General features: G+C 36.0%; 1 protein-coding gene across 2 annotated transcripts in view; it reads right to left on the reverse strand.

The window, feature by feature from the left end:
* The window catches only part of nsd2 (nuclear receptor binding SET domain protein 2), a 105,607-nt gene that overhangs the window by 33,753 nt on the left and 59,236 nt on the right, over positions 1–12,618 (reverse strand). For both annotated transcript variants that reach the window (XM_063047000.1, XM_063046999.1), the window contains exons 11-14: positions 9,700–9,837; positions 8,066–8,189; positions 6,457–6,657; positions 1,126–1,305 (exon numbers count right to left, since the gene is read on the reverse strand). In XM_063047000.1, the coding sequence (XP_062903070.1) occupies positions 1,126–1,305; positions 6,457–6,657; positions 8,066–8,189; positions 9,700–9,837 (643 nt within the window). The remainder of the gene's footprint in view (positions 1–1,125; positions 1,306–6,456; positions 6,658–8,065; positions 8,190–9,699; positions 9,838–12,618) is intronic.

Raw genomic sequence — 12,618 nt, forward strand, 5'->3', positions numbered from 1 at the left:
TGGAGAAAAGATTTACAAGATGAATCTAGTACTGGAGGGCCCAAGTTATGAGTAGAGACAGGATAGGATAGGATTATTTTCCTTGGATCAAGGGTTGACCTTACAGAGTTTTAAAAAATTAAGGGGAATAGATACTCTATTCTTTTGCTCTCAAAGGATAGCTGTGTCTAAAACTAGAGGGAATAAGTTTGAGGGAAAAGTTTTAAAGGGGATCTAAGGGCCATATTTTCCCCCATGGAGCGTGGTGGGCGTAGGGAAAATGCTTCCAGAAGAAGAGGTAGAGGGAGATGCAATTATATTGTTTAATCCTTGTATTATTCATTATTTAATAAAAATTCTTATTTAATCTACACCAATACACAAGTGGCCAGGATAATATCCAGGATTACCTTAGAAATTTTTTTTCCTCAATTGGTTTAATTAAGGTGTTTACAATTATGTGTAAAACAAGTACAAACAGCAAATAAATATTTCCAATAGTAGAAAGGCCAGTTACAGCAAAATATAAATACAAGTTAACTGATGAGAAGGGAGTTGAGAAAAATTATCTCCCTCAATGAGGAAAGGAAGTGGTAGAAATCCTTCCAGAATAGGCACTTGAGGAACCACAACCAGCCGGATATGGATCATGAGCCGGAAAGTGGGATTAATTCAAAATTTATCTTTAGCAAGCATGGACACATTGGATTCAATGGCTGTCTTCTGTAAAATAATCTTTTCAAAAGGTAAGTGCCCAAGCTCTATGCCCCAAGTAAACATAGACCGAAGTAAAGATTTTTACCAGATGCTATTTGTAGCAGCTTGAGAAAGTCATGAATCTGTTTAGAAAGCTGAATATTAAAGACATTACAAAAATAGCAACTTGATGGAGACTAGAATGCACTTCCAGAGGTAGTAGTAGAGGCAGATTTAACTGGAGCACTAAAAAAAAAAGCTGGCTTATTATCCAGAAGTAAAGAAGTCGCAGATCTGTGGGGTGAATATACAGGGAATGGAATGAGACTATTTGCTCCTTCATAAAGAATGGACAGGGCAGGCAGAATAGTGTCTTTCATTGTGTAATGATAATGTGATCAAAATAAGTCAATTCAGAAAATATTAAAGAAAAAAAAATCTTGAACTAACCTCTTGAACAGACAAAACACCAGCTAACATTGACATGAGCATGATGTGTATAACCCTTCTTTGGAGAAAAATGATTGGTGCAAATGATACTGTTGGCTGTCAGAATCACAGACCCAGCTGCAATACAGGTCTCCCCTCCATGAAAGGCCACAGGACATCGAACACAACGCATCATTCGCCCTGGTAATAAAGAATTTATTATTATCCTTGAAATTAAATTGCAATTTTTATAAAGAAACATTCTCCATATTTTCCACATTAAATGCACATAGAAAACCTAAATAATTTCTCAATAAAGATGTTGTTAAAAACAATGTGGTTCCACGAAAAATTTTTGTTCGATTAGTTGTTAACCGATATTGTCTTCTATGGAGCTTCACTCAATTAAATACCAGCCTTTGGAATATACTATTAAGGAAAAAAATCCTTACCTCATCGTCAGCATTTAAACAAAAGAACATAATTAATCAGTAATTAAAAGCTTTTTTTTTTAAGAATTGCCTGATATTTTCCAAGAGTAACAAAATAAATCTTGAGTTTTTTCATATCAATGACTGAACTTGTATAGCTGAAAATAAAAACAGTCATTTCACTTTTCATTCCTTCTCTGCCTTTCAAGTTCACAAGTTCTTTTTATTTCAAATCTACTTTCCTGCGCTAACCCATATCCCTTGATTTAATTAATATTTAAAAACCTGTGCATCTCCTTCTGTACACTATGACTGAGCCTTCATAGCCTTCTTAGGCAAAGGATGCTAAAAATTCACAACACACCGATTGAAGACATTTCTTCTCAGCTATATCCGAAATGACCTGTACCTTGAAAATGTCTCACCTTCCAAACATTTAGCACTATCAAACCTCAGATGAATTTCACATATTTCAATGATGTCACCCCTCGTCCTCTAAACTCAAAAGAGAGTATAGGCCTAGACTACTTGATCTCTCCTTGTGGCAATCCCAGCAATCAATGAGACTTCACTCCAATTATATCCTTTCTCAGGCAGGGAGACCAGACCTGTTCCAGGTGCCATTTCACTAGGTCTCTATTTCAAGTAGGATGTCTTTATTCTTGTGTTCAGATTCCCTTGCAAAAAAAGACCAATGAACCCTTTGCACTTCTAATTTGATTATAAGTTTGTGATAAGTATACATCGTCACCCAGATTACTCTGAACACCAACACCTTTCAATCTGTTAATATTTAAAAAGTTAATCCATATATTTTTCTATCAAAGCCAATGACCTTGCATTTTTCTATATTACATTCCATTTGCCATGCATTCATCTAGCCTGCATATATTCCTCTGAATCTGCTGATTCCTCCCCACAGCCCAAATATCACCAGCCTTTGAACTCAGCCTCATCTTATTTTACTTCCCAAATTGCAACTCTCTCAGCCCACGGCTCTTCAACTTCCCAAACTAATCAATTTGTATTCCTAGACTGCCATTAGTAGCAGTCTTCAACCAGCTTTCTGCCTCATATCACTAGTATATTACTCCTAAAACAACTTGATGAACAATCTTTTGTGTACCAGCTCATTGAGGACCTTCCACAACCAAATAAACCACATTGACTGTTTTTTATTTTTCTGCTACAGTTTTCACAAATTTATTTCTAAAAGGAAACAAAAAATTGGCTTACAAGTGAACCAGCTGGGTGATACAAGTGAAATTTGTCATGTTTCAAAGGCGATTTTAAAAATTCATTCCTAACATACAGTGGAATAATACAATGTCTGGCTCAATGTTACAGCATTCCCTCATCAGAATACAAAAATATTTGTCCCATTTAGTCTATTTTCCCATCTTTTGAGAATTAATTTTTAAAACTAAACCATAAATTTGGTGGAAATGATGTTTCAGGTACATCTCATTGAATATGTAAAATTAAACTGGAGATTTATTACAAGGTTCACAATAAACTTTAGCTAGGCAATTCCCATTCTTCCCCTAACCGATCAAGTAACTGTATTTTATAAGCATCTATTTAAAGTAATGCTGGGATCCTCCCACAATTAGTTTTTCTTTTATGATGAAATGTAGGTATGACTGAATCACTGGTCAGGGATTCAAGATAGAAACCTATGTTAACTCTAAATCCAAACCTAAACGTTCGCTCAAACAAATATTTTTAGGCATTCAATCTGCTCATTATCCAATCGGCCTATTGAGTCAGCCTAATTTTGCTCTTACGTTTCACGTTTTAAGGTGGTTTAGAATTATGTAAGCAGTTCACCACCAGGATTACCATTTCCAATTCTGAAGCACCTCTAGAATCACCTACAACCCTACAGCCCAAACAACCATCAACAAAGCTCCAAGGGAATTTTTTTAAAAATGTCCAGATTTCTACAACAGGGATTATAGGTTTACAAAACCTTTCTCTCAGTCATCTTAACTTTTAGTCCGTCTCATACAGAATCAAGTCACAGAGTTGTTGAGTACAGAAATGTCCACTTCAACTCAGTACATTCATGCCAATCTATACTAATCCTTTTATCCATACTGTTATCCTTCTGTGTCTTGCCTATTAAATGCAGTGATTCCTTCTAACTTCTCCACGTTCTCTCGCAACAAGTTCAAAACATTAATCAGAGTAAAAATAACTATCCTTCTAAATCTCTTTTAAAACTTCGTCCTTTCATTGTAAATCTATGCCCCTTTGTTTTGATACCCACACTTCTGACGTTCCATCATTCATATTTTCCACATTTAACCTTGAAATCCATGTCAGCACCTTCCACCTTCCCAATCCATTCCGACCAAATTTCTTCTCTTTCCAGGCAGTATTTAACCAGCTTGCCGTCACAGATTGTAATATACTCCCCAAGTCACTTCACCTTGCCACATCTCTTCATAAGCTCAAAAAACACCTTAATTAATGCACCCTTTGTTACCTATCCTTCTCTTGTCCACCTACACTTTGTGTCTGAATCTTATCTGTGATTGGTCTCAGTAAAGTGTTATTTATTCATTTGCTTTATCCGTCTCATTCTTATTCATCTTACCAGGCAAATACCTGTATAATTCCTTCCAGAAAATATCCAAAGTTTGCCTTCACTTTGGACATATGGGGTTACAAACCACTTTGTAAAGAATTCCACTTAAACAACCAGACAACTTTTTCAAGTTTGAGCTTGTAACTCCTTCCTAGGTTTTGACTATCAAATAAATTAGTGCTTATAAATTATTCAGCTTTATGACCTGAAGTCTCCAGCAACATTTGTAGTTTCAGTAGTCTCTCTTTTAGCTCAGACACTTAATTCAAATTACCCTATTTATCCATTATCTGCTATGCTGCCATTTTCAATGCCAAGCTGTCCTTAATGGTGTACATATGACCATTTTTTCTATTTTGTATGATTAAATTTTAAGACAGCTGCATATAGTTCACAACTCCAAATCATTTACATACATCTGTGATAAAACTCTCCCCATAATGAACATCTGAAGTAGCCTGATAGTTAACGATTTTCCATATATTTGGAAACATTATTCTTCCGCATACCATGCACTTTCAAATAAAAGAATAAATCAAGCACCGTATTAAAGTTTTTTTCTTTGAAGATGCGTGGACATGTATACAATATAATTTAATGCTATGGTGCACAATTAAAACTTTTAACTTACTCAGGTTTTCTGTTGGAAGGGCAACACACTAGTGTTCATTGAAAAGTATTATACTCCAAACCCATTTAAGTTTATATACTGGCAAGTCATTTTATAAATACAGTGTCTATAAAAGTTATTCACACACCCTTGAAAGTTTTCATGTTTTATTGTTTTACAACATTGATTCACAGGGAATTTAATTTGGCATTTTGACAGTGATGAACAGAAAAACTCTTTCATGTCAAAGTGAAAACAGATCACTACAAAGTGATCTAATTAATTACAAATATAAAACATAAAACAATTGGTTGCATAAGTACTGACCCCCTTTAATATGACACATTAAATCATCACTGGTGCAGCCAATTGGTGTCAGAGGTCACATAATTAGTGAAGGTGTCCTAGCTATATATAAACCTGAGTGTAGTCAAGGTGTTTTAATTGATTAGTACAAAACACCTGTATCTGGAAGGTCCAACTGCAAGTGAGTCAGTATCCTGGCAAAAACTACACCATGAACACAAAAGAACACTCCAAGCAACTCTGCGAAAAGGTTATCGAAAAGCAGGAGATGGATACAAGAAAATTTCCCTTGGAGTACAGTTAAGTCAATCATCAAATGGAAAGAATATGGCACAGCTGTAAATCTGCCTAGAGCAGGCCATCCTCAGAAATTGAATGCAAGAATGGGACTAGTGAGGTAGGTCACCAAGAGACCTATAACAACTCTGGAGGAGTTGCAAGCTTCAGTGGCTTAAGATGAGAGGCTGTGCATACAACAACTGTTGCCCGAGTGCTTCACCAGTCGCAGCTTCATGGGAGACTGGCAAAGAAAAAGCCACTGTTGAAAATAAAACTCACATAAAATCTTGGCTAGAGCTTGCCCGAAGGCATGTGGGAGACTGATGTCAGCTGGAAGGTGGTTCCATGGACTGATGAAACCAAATTTGAGCTTTTTGGCCATCAGACTAAATGCTACATTTGCCATAAGCCAAACACCACACACATCACCCCTACCATGAAGCATGGTGGTGGCTGTATCATGCTGTGGGGATGCTACACTGCAGCAGGCCCTGGAAGGCTTGTGAAGGTAGAGGGTAAAATGAATGCAGCAAAGTACAGGGAAATCCTGGAGGAAAACCTGATGCAAGAGACCTGCGACTTGGGAGAAGATTTATTTTCCAGGAAGACAATGACCTCAATCATAACGCCAAAGCTACACAAGAATGGCTTACAAACAACAAAGTTAATGTCCTGGAGTGGCCAAGTCAGAGTCCAGACATCAATCCAAAAGAGAATTTGTAGCTGGACTTGAAAAGGGTTGTTCACTCATAAACCCCATACATTCTGACTAAGCTTGAGCAGTTCTGTGACAAAAAATGGGTAAAATTGCAGCGCCCAGATGTGCAAAGCTTATAGAGACCCAGCCACACAGACTCAAGGCTGTAATTGCTACATCTACTAAGTACTGACCTGAAGGGAATGAATACTTATCCAATCATTTATTTTGTGTTTTCTATTTGTGATTAATTTAGATCACTTTGTAGAGATCTGTTTTCACTTCAAAAGCCAAATTAAATCGACTGAGATTCAATGTTGTAAAAGAATAAACCATGAAAACTTATAAGAGGGGTGAATACTTTTTATAGACACTGCAGGTAAATTTCAATAATCTGTGTTTTTAGGCATTTGTATTTATCCAAGAGATTCTGCACCTTTTGTTGGCCTAGGGTTGGAGGGATTTATGGCATGACAGCTGATACAAGTGTGCAGGGGACATCGAAATCTCTTGTTTTCGAACACAGTTGGAGGGTATTTTCTGACACAGTCTTCGTGGTAGAACTTTCCACACAGAGGAACAATACAACGCTTAACATCAGGCCCATTCTTCTTGCAAACAAAGCAAGTGTGAATACCTGCACAAAATAAATACATAAATAAAATCAACCCCAAAAAAATCAATGTATGTATTCCTAGCCATTCTAAACATACAATATATATTAACTTAAAAATAAACCATCTTTTTGATTTTTGGAAGTGATTAGTATATTGAATTATGATCTATTTTAGCTCTTGGCAAGGTTAAAATATATAGTCAACTGAAGGGCTAAAAGAGAATGTGAGGTTGCTCTGGCTGACAAAGTGAAACAGAATCCCAGGAGCTTCTGCAGTTAGAATAAGAACAAAAGGATAGCAGGGGACAAAACTGATCCTCTTGAACATCAGTGTTACCATCTGGAATGAGCTAAAAGAGATGGGGGGTGGGGGGAAAAGATCTTAAATTATTTGGGAGGCAGACACAGAGTCTATGGAGCTGAAGCAATAGAGTAGTGAGGTCATGGACCATAATTGGATTATGTAAGAGATGGTGCTTGCTGTCTTGGGGTGAATTAGTATGGATAAAACCCCAGGGCTCAATGAGGTACCCTCTAAGACCTACAACATTTTTGCATTTTGCAACACATCTGCTCAACATCAAGTTCAAAAGATGCAGCTGACATTAACAAATTCTATATCATGGTAGATCTTCCTGTATGTCATTGCAAAACCTGATATTCTAAAAGCTTGAGTAGTTTTATAATAGAAGTAGAAAAGTAATTTTGGTCATAGTTAAATTCAAATTAAGAAAAAGACTGCATGTCGTTATTATAAACTGAATTTCTTGACTTCAGCAGCCCATGTAGTAATCATTCAAGCAAAAATATAAAATATAGAGAGTATTCAGCTGGTCAGGGAATACCTGTGGAAAAAGTTAACATTATAGAACTCGAGGCCTTCACCAGAATAAGGTCTGATTTGAAATGTTAATATGCTTTCCTTTCCACTAATACAGCTTAATGTGTCTAACACACATAATGTTTTTGTTTCAAATTTTTAGTAACTGTATCTTCATACTACTTTTCTTGTTAATTACAATTTGAACATTATTTCCTTTAACAAAATTAATTAAATACTTGTGCCTAACGCATCAGGGTTTTGGCTAAGTAAATTTCACATTTTTTTTTAAAAAAGCATTCAAGAGAAACTAAATTGGTAACTTACTAGTCTGCAATATTTCTGAATATTTATTTTTGAAATGAACATGTGCAGTTAAAAAGCTCACTGATGAGCTGTAAATAGAGTACACTGTAGCAAAGATGAATGAGAAATAAAACACTTCATACATGTTCACAATTGAATTGCATCTGAAATATCTATAACCAATATAAATTTGATTTGGATTGCATGAATTCAGATCTTAAAATCAAGGAAAGAACGTGGATAACCTTAATTTGTTTGGAGAGAGCATTTATTTAAAATTTAATAAAAGTTAATCCATATTACCTGATGTGCATTCCCTACACATAAATTTGCCTTGAGGTAATTTAGACCGCCCAAGACAAGCCAAGTGGAATGCCCCATAACACTGTCCCTCACAAAAGAGCAGGTCTCCAGAATTCTCACACACCTGGAAATGGAAAAAAAACAAATCGATTAATGGAAAAGATAATAGTCCAAATTCATTTATTTTTAAACCTTCATGCTTGCAAAAGGTGTGCAATTCAAATTTACTTTCGAATGAATTGTGTATGCCATTCCTATATTATTCAGAAGTTTCTTGACTATCACAACATGAAAAATTTTTTTAAAAATCACTTGCTCTCTACCATATCTCAGCTGCAAAGTAAATTAAGCTTACAAAAAAATAGATATAGACTAAGAAGAAAGACAGACTACTCACCTTTAGGTGCAGTATTCCTCAATCTTCAAAAGTTGTCCTCCACATACCTTGGATGAGATCAGCATACCAATTGGAAAATCTCTAAGGATGCCTGTCCCTTTAAGAGATTCAGCCAGAACCACACTACCGCCCCCTTCCCGAGCCCAAACACAGTAACCCCACGTGGCAATCTTCAGTTCTTTTTGACAAGAGAAGACAAGGCAGAAGAGGATGAGCAAGGAGACCAGCAAGGAATCCATTGCCCTCTCATTTTTCTTTTAAAAAAGTACAGAAACTTAATTCTTTCACCTTGCTGTTAATTCACATTTTGTGTTTATTTATAATATGTCCTGTAGATTTGTTAAAACATTTTTGTGCACAAGCTCAAAAAATGCATAAACCCAAAGCTAAGGACCTCCACCAAATGATTATGCAAAGACTGTACATTTGGACTGTGAAGGTTAATCTTAGTACAGTGCACCTAAAGGGAAGCAGAAACAAGCAACTTTACATTTGTTATCCTCATTGATGAAATTGTTCAAAGATTTACTTCAGGAAAAGCAAATATTTTGGTATCTAAGTTAAAGGCAAGAATAGTCCCACCAAACCAAGCATCTCTGCAGTCAAATCTAAACATGTAACCCTGGTAAAAATGCAAGGCTTTCTCCACAATTGCGTTACACACATTATCCAATGCAGCATGCATAAAATTAGCCAATACTTGTGTGGAACGGTGCTTTATAATGAGCCCAAAATTTAAGTAGTATCTGTTCCATATTTGAAGTAACTTAGTTTCCACTCTTAATTTTCTGTGGCAGAAATTGCATCTTTAAACCACTTAAAAAAGTTTTACTGTCCGTATTAATTTTACAGATAACACCAAGAGGAGGCACTGAAATCTTCCGAGGATTAACTTTAATCTGCATAAAGCACACCGAAATAACGTCAGACTCTCCCAATATATCATGAGTGACGGTATCTATTATCACTAATATATGTATATATTTATATTTAAATATAAAAAATTAAAAAACGCACACAAATAGGGAGCCAGTTTCTTTATTCGTAAGAAGTCAAGCACATAATAAAAATATCCAGCGATCAATAGTTTTAATCAAGTCAGAAAGATGGATGGAATGCTTTCACATCTGTAGTATTCATGATTCTAGATTTTCTTTCTTGATCATGAATTAAATTGATCACGTGATCGAACAGCTCTATTTCTTTGTACTGTATGTATGCTTGAGGTCCTTCTCACCTGACAAACTCCTTCTTTCCTAGCTGCACCACTGCCCCCTCGTTCTCCTTGCGATTTTTTGGATGATACAGATGAAACCTCTGTTGGAGTCTCATCTGCACTTTCATCTCCCGACTCCTGTTGTCCATCAAATGATGTCTAAACACAAAAGAGAAAAAAGACCCAGAAGTTACGCATTGTTGCAAAATAAAAGTAATGTTAAAAAAATACCAACTTATTTCATCAACTGGGTAACAAAAAATAGTGCTAACACCCACCTAAGCCGAATTATGGGATCTTTTGTTAACTCGTACACCACCATGGCAGTACCAAACAAATGTCTAATAAATTGCTACAAATTTGTATTTGGCACACCAAATGCTGGAGGAAATCAACAGACTCGGCAGCATCCATGGAAGAGAGTTAACTGTCAATGTTTTGGGCTGAGACCTTCATTAGGACTGAAACATAAACTGTTTACTGGTTTCATTAGATGCTGCCTGGCCTGCTGAGTTCCTCCAACATTTTGAGTGTATTACTTTGATTTCCAGCATCTGCAGATTTTCTTGTTTTTGAAACTTGTATTTGGGTGTAGTAAAGTTTAAATGTTTTAAAACTACAAGAGTAAAACGGTGTCAAAAGCCTGCTGACATAAAAGTGTACTCAAAGATTATATGCTTTACCGAATATGGAGAACGAGAAGCGAGTGATAATAATACATTTTCTGCAACAGAAGTATTTATTATCACAGCCTTGCATAATACCCACAAAAGTTTCAATGATACAAAGTAGTTCTGCAGGTAAACTACTTATTTGACCTACTCCTCAGAGACAGCGCATGGGACGAGAAAATACCAGAAAAATTGGATCTTCAAAAGATGTTATTAAGATTAACAATGTAGTAATTTTAAAAAGGTACAGTCTTCAGCTTTCTGCAAAAGAAAACAACTGAAGCATTAAAAGTGTGCTGGGTCAATGGTGATGAGGATTTGGACTGGTACAATTGGTCTTGGATGCTCTTTAAAAATTAAGAAAACAAATTCCATTTCCTTAAAAATAATTTAACAATTGAATACACACTGACTTTTGACAAATTTACTTTGTCCTTGCCTTAACTAAAGTCATTTTTGTGCTTTCAAATGTTCAACAGTACACTGAAAGGTCGTCAACCTAAATATAAATTGTTTCAGTATCCACAAATGCTACTTGAAACATTTGTTTCTTGTTTCAGATTTCCACCATCTGTAGTACTTAGTTTTTGTATTATTGAAGGATTGTCTAAGAACAGATGATTGATTACAACTAACCAGGAACTAAAAATGGAATATTCATAAGTGTTGTCAATAATGAGATTCAAGTAACTCAGTTCTAACACAACAGAAACAAACAATGGGAATAGACAGGTTTCAAGCCTGCAATAGATGGAAACTGTGAATCTGCAAATTGCAAATGTGTGAAAATTAAAGACAGAAGCTGTTTATCCTAATAATCAATATTCCTCAGGCCATTTGGATGTAATACCTTAAATATCTCCCCTGCTGTAATTGGATTAATCAAACATAGTTAGTGACTGATATACCTACTCTCATTCACTAAAGAAACAGCTGCCACAACCTATGTTATTATACACAATTTCCTCAATGAAAACTAGCTTTCCGAGTTTCACCAGGGCCTTTAAATTTCAACATTCATTAGAACCTTGCTGAATTCTGAGGTGACATCAATACAGTATCTGATTGAGTACAGCATCAAGGAGGCGTACTTAAAATTAAAAAAGAGATAACATATACACAGAATCTTCCAATAGAATATTTGGCATGAATACTATCATGTTGTACAAGGTCAATCATATCAGCTCCAGGCCTTTGCAATGACCTTTCCACTATCATAATGGAAAATGTGGGATGTACCCCAATGGCGGAGTTCTCTTCTACTCAGAATCAAAAAGGAATTGAAACAGCAAGACATAAACATTGAGGCAAAACAGATAAGTGCAATTAGAATTAGTGCCACTCAATGAACATATTTAACAAGACAGTCAATGCAAATCCCCATAAAATTTATTATCACTGCTGAATTCCCCACATCTTAGGGTTCTTACTGACTAGAAACTCAATTTATTTAACTGAATAAATATTAGATGCAACAATAGGTCAGAAAGTGAATATCTCAGCAACTACTAATCTTCAAACCCTTCCACTAAGTTACAAAGCAAAGGTCATAAATGTGACAATACAGTACTTCCCCCCCCAGAGGGTTGCAGATCTATGCCAAATCAGAGAGAGCATGGTTTAATTGGCACTGAACATAAAACAGTAATATCCCCTCAACCCAAAACATACACAACAAATGCACTGTGGATGAAATACATCGCCAATTAGCACATCAACAACTTGTCTTGTAACATCCATCATAAACCAATGGCAGCAATCCAATACCAATCATCATCAGGTGCCATGCCCAGTTTGAGCTTTGACTGCCATGGCTCACACACTCCTGTTTCAGGTCAAGTGGATCAATTCATTGGTATTCATTTCCAGTTCTCTGGCTGCTGTCTCCATCATCATTTGTCTTTGCCTTCCTTTTGCTTTCTTCCCTTCAATCTTTCCCATAATTACCGTGCATTCTAACTCCTCTTTCCTAATCACATGTCCAATGAAGTTACTTTGCCTTTTCTCTTTTTGTGCTTGCTCTGTTCATGACATCCTCGTTAGATATTCGTTTCGTCCATGATATTCTTTGCATCCTCCTCAAAAACCACATCTCTGAGGCTTCAATTCATTTCCTCATGGTACTAGATACTGTCCAACATTCTGATCCATATAACATAACTGGATAAACGTAACATTTCAATACTCTGAGGCAGATTATCATGCCTAGTTTAGTGCTGGTCAGTATACTCTTCATTCTCATTTGCCATCCCAATTCTTCTTTTGATGT

Source organism: Mobula hypostoma, chromosome 4 (genome assembly GCF_963921235.1).
Source record: "Mobula hypostoma chromosome 4, sMobHyp1.1, whole genome shotgun sequence".
NCBI classification, from domain to species: domain Eukaryota; kingdom Metazoa; phylum Chordata; class Chondrichthyes; order Myliobatiformes; family Myliobatidae; genus Mobula; species Mobula hypostoma.